Source organism: Patiria miniata, unplaced genomic scaffold, assembly GCF_015706575.1.
Source record: "Patiria miniata isolate m_02_andy unplaced genomic scaffold, ASM1570657v1 HiC_scaffold_21, whole genome shotgun sequence".
NCBI lineage: Eukaryota > Metazoa > Echinodermata > Asteroidea > Valvatida > Asterinidae > Patiria > Patiria miniata.
In genome coordinates, this window is record NW_024037060.1 from 8,076,573 (window position 1) to 8,092,074 (window position 15,502).

At 38.8% G+C, this 15,502-nt stretch overlaps 1 protein-coding gene across 9 annotated transcripts in view; it reads right to left on the reverse strand.

Annotated features, from left to right (window-relative positions):
• The window catches only part of LOC119729812 (CLIP-associating protein 1-B-like), an 84,667-nt gene that overhangs the window by 67,161 nt on the left and 2,004 nt on the right, over nt 1-15,502 (reverse strand). For all 9 annotated transcript variants that reach the window (XM_038202600.1, XM_038202597.1, XM_038202603.1 and 6 more), the window contains exons 2-4: nt 10,772-11,142; nt 2,797-2,875; nt 697-740 (exon numbers count right to left, since the gene is read on the reverse strand). In XM_038202600.1, coding sequence (XP_038058528.1) covers nt 697-740; nt 2,797-2,875; nt 10,772-10,954 — 306 coding nt within the window. In that variant the 5' untranslated portion in view covers nt 10,955-11,142. The remainder of the gene's footprint in view (nt 1-696; nt 741-2,796; nt 2,876-10,771; nt 11,143-15,502) is intronic.

The following is a 15,502-nucleotide window of genomic DNA, read 5'->3' on the forward strand; positions in this document are numbered from 1 at the left end:
GATTCACAACTGCAGTTCAGTGGTAATTTTATGGAGCGGTTTACAAACTATTTTGTTTGAGAGGTAGATCTGGAGTCAACTCTTATCTGTGACTCTTGGAAAGAATCCAATTTGAAACATTGGTCGCCTTAAAGCTATAGTCCATCATTTGCAGCCATCCGAAAAGTAACTGGCGTAATTATTGTTGAAAAACAAACTTGGTTGAAAGATAGTAAGGGAACTAAACTCCCTGTGAAATTATTCCTTCTGGGAAGCTGTCATTTTGAAGTAATCAACGAAAGAGGGCATTTCCAACGGTGATTCTTAAGAAGCACCGTAGGAAAATTTAAATTAGTAGTTCGTTTTGTTATTCAGCGCAGCGCGCACAAGTATTGGAACGACGCACACGCCCGCGCGGTTGTTATAATTCGTCGGATCAGTGCGCGACGCCGCATATAGCTGCAATTCAAAACAATTCAAAACATGATTCAGTAACTTTTGATTTGAAATTGAGATCTTAGAATGCTGTTTTTCTCGATATGTACAGCTGAAGCTTAGCTGAAACTTCATCAGGTTAGTTGTTCAGTATCCTTCATTAGATTTTGAACCCTTTTGTTGCTTCAAACGAACAAAATGCACAAATTACAAATGATGGACTATAGCTTTAATGTATTTTCCATGGCCATATTTGTGAAAGTTTGTAACGTCTATACTCACTTGGTCTTTTCCATCACCGAGACGATCCACAACGGCTGGTAGTACTGCGGTAAAGAAACAAGCAGAAGTTAGCATCAATGTTTGTACTTCACAAAGATTGGTTCAATTCAGTTCATAATTAATTCATTATTTAATCAATTTATAAAGTTACAGATACATGTGTGTTTGTCAAATAATTAAGTGAAACATGTATACAATGTTATGATTCAATGGTGATATTGAAAGTTAATACATGATTTTACCTTGACTACCGGTAGTCGTCAATAAATTTGTACAAACATTTCCAAGGAAGATTATAAATAATTTGAATTTTGGAAATTTATTAACTTACATCAACAAAAACCTGAAGTGAAAGCAAGTTAGTGTTTTGAAAAGAGTAGGGCCTATGTCGGGACTATCATCAAACAAAACTGTCACTTTTTAAAATCCTGCCAAGGTGTATGTATGTTCATTACAATTGTCAGCAATTATCATGTGTTCTTTTTCAATATTATTGTAAAAATGTGCGGGCTCCTTTGCAGCCTTAAATTAATCTTGAATCTGCGAAATATGCAGCAACATCACATTCAGTTATATATTAAAATTATCATCATACATGGACCAGTACCTATTGTGTAATAAGTATTACTACCCCCCCCCCCACCCGCCCAAAAATAAAAATTAAATTGGGAAAGAAAAGAGATACCAAGGGATTTCCCCCCCCCCCCCCCCCCCCCCCCCGATCTGTGCTTGCACGATTGGTTGTCCTCACAGCTTCCCATTTTTACAATTTCATGTTTAATGACAGACATGAATTATCACAGGAGCACGAACCGGTACCCTGCCATCCCGGTAACTCAAATGGGAATCACCTTATGACTCATAGCAGGCAACAGACCTAATCTAATGACAAACATGGATGGTGGCTTAGGCCACGTTGGAATAAAAATAATGACCATCTCACATGTCCCATGTACGATATACAATCCCATAATCGTCTGTTTTTGTTTGCATATTTGACAGTTTGAGATATTAAATACATATTTTTTTTTTGGTTAGAATATGATCATCTGAGAAATATAATATCACAGCTTTTGTTGTGTATCTTCTTGATAAGGTTTGGGTAAATATACTGAGATACCCATCACAGAAACTTTGAATTTTAAGCGGGTTTACGTGTTGGTGAATAAATCAAATTCTACAATCACATCAGATACAACAGACCAGTGTTACGTTATGCATAAAGTGAATGGGAAAAACTCCATAATAAGTACATGTTTCTACAGACATTTAATTGAACTGATGGCTTTTTTTTGCACATTTATTTTTGGATTCTAAACCGAACATTCATAAAATAGTGCTTGCAGAAATATTGTGATGATGTCATGGATGGAAAAAAAAATTGGACTAAAATAAGAATATTCATGAAAACTGCTTCAAGGTATCCTGTTCATGTGCCGTGTTTATTGGCAAGGGTCCAAACCAACATCATATTAAACATGTTAAAGGGCCCATGTAATGTACATGTAATTTTAAAAATGCAATCCTCGAAAATGCACCTTTGTGTCCCATTTTCACCTTATTTTCAATTTTCGTTTTGACATTTTGAAGGGTATACCCTACTGGTGCCTTTTTGGTTCTTATGCTGATGCCATTTCCCATATTCATGAGCGAAAGTTGGACATCATTTCAGGCAAAACTTCAATGATATATTTTAGCGGCAAAAGTTGGCAGAATTTTGGATACTTTGCTGTCGTAAATTTGCTTTTCTTTGGTGATTCGTTGTTGTGTCAATGCATGGCAGCAGTAAGCCAATGACCAAACTTTTCTCACAAATGTTTTCAAACGAGCACATTTTTGGGTTCACAATTTTTGACCAGAAAACCCCTAAACTGAACAGTGTCTTCCTGAAATGACATCACAGCAACAGCATCCTCAGTTGTCCGGAAAAGCATGGAAAACTTTAAATGTTTAAAGAAGTGCACTTTTTAATAAAATTAACCAAAAAGGAATGTCCATTAGTTTTCATACATTTAAGAGGAGTAAGAAAGTTGCACAAAATGTGTTCCTAAGACAAATTCATCCAATGGACCCTTGAAAAGACTTAAGATGTTTATTTACCTGTTCCAATGTGTGTTTTGAATTTCTCTTCCATTCTGTCGACCAGACATGTCAGACATTCCAGGCCACACAGGGAAACCTGAAATCCATAAAAAAAGAAATCAATCAGTAAATCAATAGAATTCCAACCAGTCACAATGATCAAAATTCAACTCAGCTGTTACTACCGGTACATACATTCTAGAGTGTTTGGGAAACGTACAATGTATGTAAATGTTCAATTAAGCGTGTACATGTTATATACATACATGTATGCAAAAATATAAAGGATTTAATATTTCGGAAAAATAACGATTTACTGGTATATGCATTATACATTAACATGCATAATACTTTTGAAGTGTATAACTAAGCTATATGTGAATACACCGTCAGATGTACGGTACAAACGTACATGCTACGGTATGTGCATTTGTACAAAGTTCAAAGTGATCAATAAAACACATACTCAACTCATCACATTGGGTTAATATACGGTAACATGGAAGGAGTCAAATGATCTTTTGTGAAAAGGATTCGGTACAAATCGGTTTTAGTTTTCACAAAATTTAGTTTCTACTTTCCTGTGCAATTTAATAATTATTAATATGAGACAGGAGACTAATGTTGATTTCCTTTTTTCCCCCCTCAAATACATTGTGTATTTAGTAGCACCAACATTTGCGTGAGTACAGTCCACTTAATAATGAGCCCCACCCATACTGTCTGTCAGTAATTTCTTAATATAGAAAAGTAATGAGGTACTTGGAAGGTTATTTTACAAAACAAATTTTTGAAGGGTTATTTTACAAAAGAATGTACAATGTGTATGGGTACTGTCATCATCTTTGTTTTGGTGTGAACATTCCAAGTACACTAGACTGAAAACACAAAGCTGAATTCGGGCAGATTTTGTAGCATGTAATTTTTCTGATGGCGTCATCATTAAAGGGAATATACAACATTTGCAAACATCGAAAAAACAAAATACCAATTTTTTACGAAACAGTTTATTAGGATGTTGGTAAAGGACGCTCTAAAGCATCTTGTAAAATTATGGCACCTGGTGTGGAGTCATTTTCAAGAAAAGTGGTATTTTATTGTAAATTTCCAACGGTGGTCGGCCGACCACCGTTGGAATAACCTAACTATTTTTCAACTACTGCTCCAAATTTACCATTTTTTTCAGTCCAAATTTTGTTTGCTATTGATTACATGTTCATGAACGGGTGCAGGCCAGCTAGACTGGTTCCCTTGCCTTACAATTTTCCATCATCTATAAATTGATCCATTTTATCTTTTGTGGAGTCAGGGAACCAGACTACTTGAACATTTTTGTTTTTCTTGGTTTTTCCAACCTTTTCGAACACAAAACTTCAAAAATGTCAGTGTAACAATATTTGATCTATTATAGGCTACTAACCCCTCAAATAGTTCATTTCTGAAAATTACAGCATAAGCCAATGATGTACATTCCCTTTAAGTTGAAACTTTCTTTTAGTTTGGGGGAAATATGGAACAGGGTTTGGAACAGTGTTTTTTGTTTTATCCTTCATGGGTGCCTAATCAGCTGCAGCCTTTAAAATCGCAATTAAGTGGTACTGTCAGGCCCAGGGCACACAGAATACATGTCATCCTGTACTCAGTCAAACTGTATATCAAGTCCATGTTCATTTAGAACCATAAAACTCAAGTGCGCAGTGCCAAGGACTCTGTGAGCAATTCATGCATAATTTTCAGACAGTCAACTGAGAAAAAAAAACACCACATAAATATCTTTACAACTACCAGTAACAGTAACATCAAGCTCAAACTCCAACTGAATTCCACCCTACATGAGCCACAGGATGAGCTGATTAAAAAAAATTCTTTCTTTCTTTTTCTGATTTAAGCACGCAAGCATCATGCGGGAAACTTACTGAACTAATGTACACATGTACCCCCGGTATGTATTAGTCTCATGCAAATCAAGATCAAAAACAGTCAAAATCGCCATACATATATGTACAGTGCACCTTCAGAGTCGTGCACTGTTTGATACAGAAACACATACAAATGTATACCAGTATGTACTGTACATAATGCCCTTCAATGTTCAAATGTAATTTACATACTGTACACCCTACACATAAATGTACAGGCCTAGATATCCAGGCTCCGCTTATCGAACCACCATGTGTACAAGTACATGTAGGCCTACATGTGTGAGCGCAGAGCTAAAATTAGCCACCGGGGCAGCATGACTCTCCGTGTACAATATCATCCTGATCCATAAATCCATTGATAATCACACCTTATTTTTGTAACCCGATTCAAGTTCCTGTCAATGCTTTGGGGTATGATAAAGGTGTTCAATAAGATCAGTTTATTATACGGCGACCCCGACAATGATTTTTTTCACTCTGAGCCACTACGCGGCCTAGACGGCCCCATTTTTATGGCCCACTTGTTCTCCAGCAAAGATTACTGACTGTTGAAATGATGAACGTGAATATTGGCTAGTGAGGGGAGCATGGGAAAGCGCGAGGGGCTTACGGTGAATGTCAAGTCGCACGCTAGAATTAACGATTGGAGACATGATATGCAGGAATGGGATACATGAAATGTAGATGATCCGACGTACATGTACGCACATGAAGCCAGACAAGTCATGAACATTTTACGATGTTAATTAGCATGACTATGTGATTTTCATGCACGTCTTGTTCTAAATACGTACTTGCATTTCATACATGTGCAGAACTAAATTAAAATACATGTACTTAGTGATGCACAAGTAAAGCTGAAAACTCCAGATGATGAATATAATGCAATTAGGCCAAATAAAAAAGAAAAACATGTTTAGCGTCCCCGCCCGCTTCCTTTTTGGAGGCGCCTCCTTTTTTTTTATTGAACCCCCCAAAAAAGCCCCCCAAAAATGATACATTTTAAACAGTGACATCATTTTGGCCTCTTTGTCTGTTGCATCAAGTAGCCCATATCAAGCTGGTATGTCATTTTCTGAGTCCAAGTGGCGGCAATTTTTTTTAAAAAGCTGGCGGCCATCTTGAAAAATAGCTCATTCCTTTTTTTAAAAAAGGCAGGGCGCTAAACATGTTTTTTTATTTGGAAAATATCGCTACTTTTAAAAAGCGCAAAAGTGAACAGTTTAAACAACAACCACCACCTTTACAGTGTAACCTTTTTTTATTTTAATCCTACCCATTTAAAAAATCCAAGGCATGTCCCATTTACATTATGGTATTATTACAAAATTCACAGATGACACAACAAGTTTAGAAAACAGCCTTACATGTAGATGATAAAACTTGAGAACAATATCCTTGGTATTGGGATGTTACAATTAAGATTTATTTAAGTATAAAAAAACTATGACGCACATTTATATAAAATACAACATCAATAACATACCAGTACATACAACATTATTTTCATTAAAATTTCCAGTCAATGACTTCATAAATTGTTTTATCTTCCCGCTTGGATATCTTTATTTTAACCACTCCCATGGCCACGAATAATGTTTATTTCCGAAAGCATACATACATTGTACATATAACTTCCTGTTTCTATTCCTATTGCATGCTGCTAAGAGACAACGGACACCACAAATGTATGCACAAATGCACAGTACATGCAGTATGCACATTGAGGAGTCTTCATACAGGAATATGTTGACCAAAATAATGTAGGCCAAAGCACATGCAGTATTTATACGTACAATGCATGTGTACACGCACGCAGCCATGCACATGTACATGTACATGTATGTGTGCATGCACTATATGTGTAGAACGTAAATTTGAAATATGTCAAAGACTGTAAATGAGATGCATGCACATGTAACTTGTTTGAAATAAGATTGCAACGTGTATGTGAACTGACTGAATTCTACAGATCTGATTCAGAGAAGAAACACATACACTGTACACATGTACTGTAGAGTACAATGCACATGTATACATGTACATGTACATACATACATGTACGTGTTCATCTTTTCAAATTGTGGACGAAAAATACCAGAGAACAAAAGAGAACAATATAGTCCACGATTCCCAGCATACGTCCGCGGTTGGGGTCATGTGGGTCTTCCTAAAAAGTTAAGAGTACAAACAAAAGAGGGACAATAGGACATCCACGATCAACAGTGAACGCATGTTTACAGTGTGTACGTGTAAATGTGCAACCGTGTACTGTCATTGAGGTAACATGTCCTGCTTAAGAACACACACAAAACAATCAAAAGCAACTGTCTAACCACTGCAATTAACAACCAGTCTAAATGTATATGAACTGGACATCATAGGCATTTCTTTCAGTTTATTTTTACAATAAGTTAAGCCTTCCCATTTTACGTACACACACACACATCACAGGATTACCGTGAATATTGTAACAGTTATTGATTTAATACAGATCTGACGTGTATCTGTTCAATGCAGGGCATGCATTAAGTTCTTGACATTTATACAGTACATGTACAGCTGTGTACATGTACATTTGTAGGGTAACATGACACATTATAATAAACTTAATAATTTCATGTACATGTATGTACACATGTCATAGCTCTACAGAATGACTCTCCTGCTTGTAAAAATAGAAAACCATTGGCCTCAATAAAATGTACAATGGATACACTTATAAAAATAATTTAGAACTGGAGCGTCCCAGAGAGGTTTACATTTCTTAAATATTTTGATATTCTGTCAAAACTTATTCAACAGTCCCGACGTTCAGCCTAAAAGTATGTACATGTAGGTGGGGCACCCTTCATATGCACTGTAGATCCATTGATTGTGAGTGTTGTCATTCAGACAGTGAAATCCGTGGGAAGTTACTGTCCTTGAAAGCTGATGAATTCTCAAGTTATTGTCATCTTTTGTCATCACAGGTTGGCCAGACAGTCGTGTGTTTGGATTGATGGGCTATTGTTAGAAGTTGTTTGGATTGATGGGCTATTGTTAGAAGTTGTTGTATTTATATTTGAAAGACTCCCCCCCCCCCCCCCAAAGTACAAAGTAAACACACTTTTCTCAGTACATAAATTTATACATACTGGTAGGGTAATTATAAACAAATTCTGCATAATGATGTACATGTACATGCAGATGTACATGTGCTCTACATTAAAGGGAAGATACAACATTGGCAAACATCAAAAGACGAAATGATCAAATTATCACAAAATACATAACTGGATTGTTAGGGAATGACAGTCTAAAAGCATCCTGTAAAATTGTGGCTCCTGGTGTGCTGACATTTTCAAGAAAAACTGTATTTTTCCAACGCTGGTCGGCCGACCAGCATTGGAGAAAACTGGCTTTTTTCAAAAAGTGCTCCTAATTTTTCATATATAGTTCGTCTGCATTTTCTTTGCAATTGATTACACACCTGTGAAGACTATCCAAGCCTGCTAGGCTGATTCTCTGATTTTACAATTCCCCAAAGTCTATAAATTGCTCCGTTTTATATTAAGTAGGGTCAGGGAACCAGACTACAAGAATATGATTGGGTTTTTTTTGGTTTCTCTAGCATCTACGAACCCAAAACGTGAAACAAGTCAGTGTGACAATGTTTGCTATAACATACTAATCCTCCAAATCCATTCATTTCTGAAAATTGCAGCAAAAGCAAATGTTGTACATTCCCTTTAACTTTTTAAACCTGATTTATTGCGTTATTTTGGCATAAGGCATTACATTTTCAGATAGTTACACGTATATAAGCTTAAGCCCTGTCCGCACTGGACTTTTTTTTTGGAAGGTTTTACCGAGACGATGGTAAAATGAGAAATGGTCAAATGTGACCACTGTCCGCACTTGGACTTTCGACACGGGAAAATTTACCCAGACCGCGTGGGAGAAGTAACCGAGCTGTCACAGTGTCAGTAAAATGACTCACCGTACACAGAAAACAAATTGCCGATCACATTTTCAGCCGCCGATACGCACAGTAATATTACACATGCCATTTGCATGCACAACATAATCGTTTACACGATATTATTTCATCTTGACACGCTAAATCTTGACGAAAAGGCCTATAATTCTGACGCATTTTGTGATGCACGTCGTCGAAGCCATGCCGCTGTACGATGTTCCGTGCGGCAGCAGTGCCATCAGTATTCGTTGGTTCCCATCGCATGCTTACAGAATCGAAGCTATGATGTGGGCAGGAACCAGTGACTACGGCCTACGTACGGTACCGGACGTACCATGATGTTCCGTGCATGACTACAGTAGCGTATCAGGACGAATTTGGATCGTGAAAAATAACATACATCGGTGGAGAAAGAGAATTTCCGCAAATTAATTCTCAGAACGTGATCTCTCTTCTCTGTGTATGTATTTTTGTCCGTTGAAATATATATTTTAACGAGATTTTACCGCTTGCAGCGTGTTTCTACAAAATGTTCGGCCACCGCACGTGCAGGTTCGTGCGGTCTCTGTATGCATAACAGGGCGCTCGGGCCGGATGTACGCTTTCCTGAGCCGCTTTTACCGACTCACACTGTCCGCACTGGACTTATCGTCTCGGGAAAAGTGACCTGGTCAGTTTTCCTGGGCGCGTGGGAAGTTTTCCTGGGCAGCAGTTGGCCAGTAAAGGTAACCGCTGGACTCAGGAAAAGTAACCGAGAGGAAAACGTCCTAGGCTGTCCGCACTGGACTTAAAATGGGAAAAGTACCCATAGTCTCGGTTAGTTTGACCAAAAAAAGTCCAGTGCGGACAGGGCTTTAGAAACATTCCCAGCAACCATGGCATGTAAAAAAAAAACACATCAGCAACTTTTCTAATCCTTTGTCAACTGAATTAATAAGATTAACCCTGTGCAGTGTAAACTCTCTGTTTGCCCACAGTACAATGAATATGTACACACTTCGCTGCTGTAACTGCAGATATATCATGGTTTATATGTTATTTGCTAAAACTACCAGTTTTGGGAACAAGAACGTACACGTATGTATCTGTGCAAGGTTCATGTAGTTTCAATTTTACTCCATAAAGATACTGCTTCATATTTCTGGACAAGAGACTTTCTTCCATTTCATTGGCAAACACATTTGGAATACTGAATTACTATACCTCATACATATTCATGATCGAGAGCCGAACTCTCACTGGTCAATTCACCATCACGTGCCAGATGTTATTTTTGCTGTTTACCAAGCGCGCGCGCGAGGATTCGCGCACAGGGTAAATACGCATGCGTAGTAGACTGTCGCACAGGTAAGTCTACTACGCATGCGCTTTACAAAGCAATCGTGGAACTGCCGCACGGGTGTAGTACGCACGTGCGAACATCGCCCAAACGAGCTACACACGGTTGCACGGCACGTTAGCTCAATGATGCTGAACTAGAGAATATTTATGGACAATAAAGATGCCTCCTGTACAAAAGAATGTTGTACACAAACCACTGTATTTACAGCTGCACTGTATTGTAAACGAAGAGAACTAGTGAAGTTGAGCAATACGATTCTTTTGGTGAACTGGACATGTTTTTCAAAAAAAGATTGTTTGAGGTGCATACTACAACGAAAAAAGAAGAAAAAACGGCGCTGAATATGTATGAGGTATAGTAAAACAAATATAACATGGTTTATTTCGGGTGGACAGTCGATATTAGCTCCCCTCGGTATTGGAAGTTGACAAACTTCCAATACTCGTAACTATAGCCGCCAGGTGCGGTAGGAAAGAGGGAACTGCTCAATATGGAGGTATCCTGAATCCATCAAAATCCTGCAACTACCGCCAGGCTTACTGTCCTGAATCCATCAAAACCCTTCATTTTTTTCCCTTCAAAATTGAGGTATCCTGAAACCATCAAAATCATGCTGTACCGCTAGGCTTACTGTCCTGAATCCATCAATATCCACCACTTTTTTAAACATGGAGGTATCCTGAATCCGCTGAAATCCTCCAAAAGAAGGGGTGTGGATTTTGATGGATTCAGGTGTGTTAGGGTTAATATACCAAGCCAGAAACTCACCTTGAAGTTACTACAGTTGACCCAGGAGACCAGAGCGTCCACCAACCGGTCAAAGTTCTCACACACCAACTGGTTATCCTCGTCCGCTAGGAACATTTGAAACTCGTGAGACGCCTGGAGTCTCGACTGCGTATCCGGCTTAAGGATTTGCGCGACGATTGAGTCAAGCGTCACGTCCGCCATTGCGAAGACTTCAGTAACAACCGACGGAGCCTCCAAATAAATTGCTCGGGGGGAAAAACCGTCCAACTGCAATGTTTGAAGTTTGCAAGTTTACACTTAAAAATCCCAAGAATGGTTGCAACTAGAAGGTACAACAGCAAGAACTGCTACTTGGTTGCTGCCATGGTGACAAAATGCCTCCTTTACATCTGAAAAAAAAAAAAACCAGAAAAGACAATTACATGTAATTTAATTTATATAAAACACATTGGAATCTGAGTCGAAGCTAAAGTGTACGCAAGCATGCCACTGTCATGACCAGTGACCATGATAAATTAGACTCACAGCATGAGTAACAGACAGTGGCATCTACTAGTAATCTGAGGAATGACAGTGCAACACAGTGACTAATATTATGCAAAATACTCTGAGCATCATCTTAATTAAAAAACCACTCCGTTTTCCTTCCTCCATGGTGTTACATATGTACACAAAGTTATTAGAGCAACAAATACATGTGTATTAACTACCCTCTGTGTACATGTACCAGTACATGCGCACATATGGTAAGTCCACAAAACATTCACAAAACATCAAAAGCAATCACCTGTTTTGGCAGCCGATTTGTCAAGTCTTACATGCTACATTGTAACCATTACTCATGTATAGTTTCACAAATTCAATATTCACAGCTTAATACAACTTACAGAATTTGTCAAAGAATCAAATGATGGCCACCACCCACTACATTTGAAGTTGAAAGAGACCAAACCTGCTCACGATTTCAACAGCAATGAACCAAATTCCCAAGGTTCACATGAATGCACTCGAGACTCCACAAGGACAGAAACTCAACATCAAGTGCATTACAAAAAAGTCTCCAATTCTTTGGACAGAATTGAGAAAAAAATACCCACATAGGCAACAGTTAACACTTGATGGAGCTCTAGCCAAAGGGGGGGGGGGGGGGGGGGGAGGGGGCCCCAAGGGTAGGTTTAGAATTTCTTAATGTCTGTGTGCCTGACTGCACAGGATGAATAGGACTGGAATTGGGAGTTTAGGTACCAGGTTATAAGTAAACAGTTAGGATCAAGGATAAAGCCTTGTACAAATCACACTTGGGAATATATACATGTAGGCATTTTGTGCACAATGTTCATGTTAAAGGTGTAGCACAGCTCTGCTGGAAAACGTACGCATTACAATAGCTTCAAACCTGCGAAGTGATAACCAGGCATGCAACTGGGAATTGTGAAAAAACGAGGAAACTCCAAACCACACAAGACTTTGAACCGTGTTTTTCAATTTGTAATGGTATTCATGAGAAGCAAAAAACGAGGAAATCAGCGGATCTGAGGAAAATTGCATGCCTTCATAACAGGGCATAATAAGCCTCTGTACTGATGAGGTCACACTTTGTTTACATGTGCATTTTCCTGTGGAGCCAGTGGGGGCCCACTGTCCACTGGGCACCATAGGAAAGCACACACATAAACAAAGTGTGACGTCATCAGTAAAATCCATGTGCAAATGCAATGATGCATGCAAGACATTTACTTACACAAATTACATTTTCTGGTTAACCAAACAACAAGAGATACCGGTAATTCAGTTCATTGTACATATCTTCCTTTCAAATTTATGTACTGGTAGTGGTACATGTTTCAAAGTTTATGCGTACGAAAACAAATCCTGGAAGTTTGCTTTCAATTCCCAGTGTTCAGCCAAGGGCAACAATAAGCCATTACTGAGTAACACAACAGAAAGGTTGAATGCAAGCAGACAATACAGGTCAGTCAGGCACAATGGAGAATATGTGGTGCACTACAAGGCGCAGCCTGGGTGCGGGTTATTGTACCTCACTCAATACATGCTCAATAGAACTGAAACATGGGAGGTTTAAGGGTGCATACCTGCAAATAAACTCCCATAGACACTAGTGCTAAATGCCCGTACTTCAAAATTCTTTTAAAAATACTCAAAACTCTCACAGGTATTCAAGCTGCACAGAAAAATGATGATCAATGTGTCATCTTTCATTTTCTTTTCAATTTATGGTGGGTTGACCATTGACTTTTCGAGATATTTTCACGCAAAGAAGACGACCCCTATTTTCCCCAAAGCGGAAAAGTAGCCATCTTGAAAAACGATCCCTCCACAACATGGCAAAATAGCGCCACTTTCGAGCCCAATAGCATCCAAAATGCTCAGAATTGGAAGCCCCAAGTCCGGGCCAGAGGTTCACTACCATATCTCTTCAATTCCCCAATTTTACGGCGCTCAGAACTCTCTAATATAGAATATTTTGAGGGTATAACTTTTATTCATGAGCTTGGCGGATCGATTTACCGGTGTGTACCCTATAATAGCAGGCAACTTTTAAATTTTAACACAAAATCACATTCAGGACAAGCAGAATATCTCCAAAGTCAATATTTTGAAGAAAAAAAATGAAAGAAAAATATTATCCGAGGTCGATATTAAGCCCGAAAATAGTGATTGTTTTGCCCCTCCTAAGCTGTAGAGCGCCCCCAGCGACAATAAATTGAGTTCCAGCTACTTTTAAGCTCAAAATGCCCCCCCCCCCTTTTCAACTATCAATTGTTGTAATCGGGTGATAGCCTACTGCTCCCTTATGATTTGGAAGCATCCGTTACGGAAAAAAACCCTTGTTGATACCTTTAAAACACTTTTTCCCCCTCCCCGTAGGTTCCGCCCACTGAAAAGGCCACTGCCGCGGCACAGCGCATGCGCGAAACGGCCATCTTTGTGATTCTTTATAGGGTGCATACCTGCAAATAAACTCCCATAGACACTAGTGCTAAATGCCCGTACTTCAAAATTCTTTTAAAAATACTCAAAACTCTCACAGGTATTCAAGCTGCACAGAAAAATGATGATCAATGTGTCATCTTTCATTTTCTTTTCAATTTATGGTGGGTTGACCATTGACTTTTCGAGATATTTTCACGCAAAGAAGACGACCCCTATTTTCCCCAAAGCGGAAAAGTAGCCATCTTGAAAAACGATCCCTCCACAACATGGCAAAATAGCGCCACTTTCGAGCCCAATAGCATCCAAAATGCTCAGAATTGGAAGCCCCAAGTCCGGGCCAGAGGTTCACTACCATATCTCTTCAATTCCCCAATTTTACGGCGCTCAGAACTCTCTAATATAGAATATTTTGAGGGTATAACTTTTATTCATGAGCTTGGCGGATCGATTTACCGGTGTGTACCCTTAACTCAATGCATGCTTAATGGAACTGAAACATGGGAGTTTTGTGTGAACACAAGGCAATGAGCCTGCACTGTGTCAACACTAGAACATCAACCTCGTCCCCAGTGCTTACTTTATTTCCAACCTCGTTTCCAATAGTAAGCCCTGGATAGGAAACTTTCTTCCTGTATCCTGATTCGATACAGTTATGGAGTTATATCGTGTACTTGGTGTTGTTATTCACAACGTGCAGTACGTGTTTTCGCGATCATTCATCCACGCCTTCTCGAAAATACTCATTTCCTTCCCGATTTGTTCATAGTAATATGAAAAGTGATACTGCATGTTGTCTCGATAAGATCGTAACAGTTTGATTTAAAAAATCGTGTTTTCATAACTCATGTCATGCTCGTGCTGCGACGAATTGACTTTGTTTTTACCCCAGACACCTCATACAAAAACAAATGCTTATGTAACGCACATGCAGGCACCAGACTATTCCTCATTTGCATACATGTTCAAAAATCTTGCACATGCAAATGATCCAATACCAGGGTGAGAGAGCAGGTAGTGACGGGCGCATACTGCTCGACACAATGGGGACGTGGTTGCAAGAACATGGGCTTGTTGTACATGTAGGTGTGCACTACATACATGTACATGTATAAAAATCACATGATGTACGTAATTGCCAGAACATCTTAAAATAAATTTAAGTTTCTGTTGTCCGTGCTTACAATACATGTATGTATAATAATTTGAGAAAAAAAAACTGCTTAGAACTTCTTCTTGGTCGACTGGAGGCTTGATAACATAATGACAATTAATTAATGAAGTTGGCAAACAAAATCAAGATCAGTTATAAGGGGAACATTGTGTTGTTGTGTCACGCTTCAAGAAGTGTGTGAATCCTGATGGGCTGAGGTCCAAATGTAGGCGGCATAAATAGTGCAGCCAAGTTGGCATTCATGTACTTGTAAGTTGTATATGCCGTAAAAATCCCCAGGCCATTTTCCTAGGAGCCCTACAGCTATCCTCCGAGATCTACCACTGCACAAGAACTACATGCATTGCATACTTTCTTCATGAACTGAAAACCATGATAAGTATTTCCTGCTATCTGAATTCTGAACAGTCACAGACAGTCAAAAAAATCAATCCTTTTCAACCCTGCCATGCCTTAACACAGGCCAGTCACCATCAGATTGGATAGAAAATGGCAATGTTTCACACCTGGCCTTTGATGGATAATTTCACAATGAAATCCTAAGCAAGTCTACATGTTTAAAATGACAGTGAAGTTCAATATTCTGGCCTAACATTGCCATTATAACCTTTTAGCATACATGT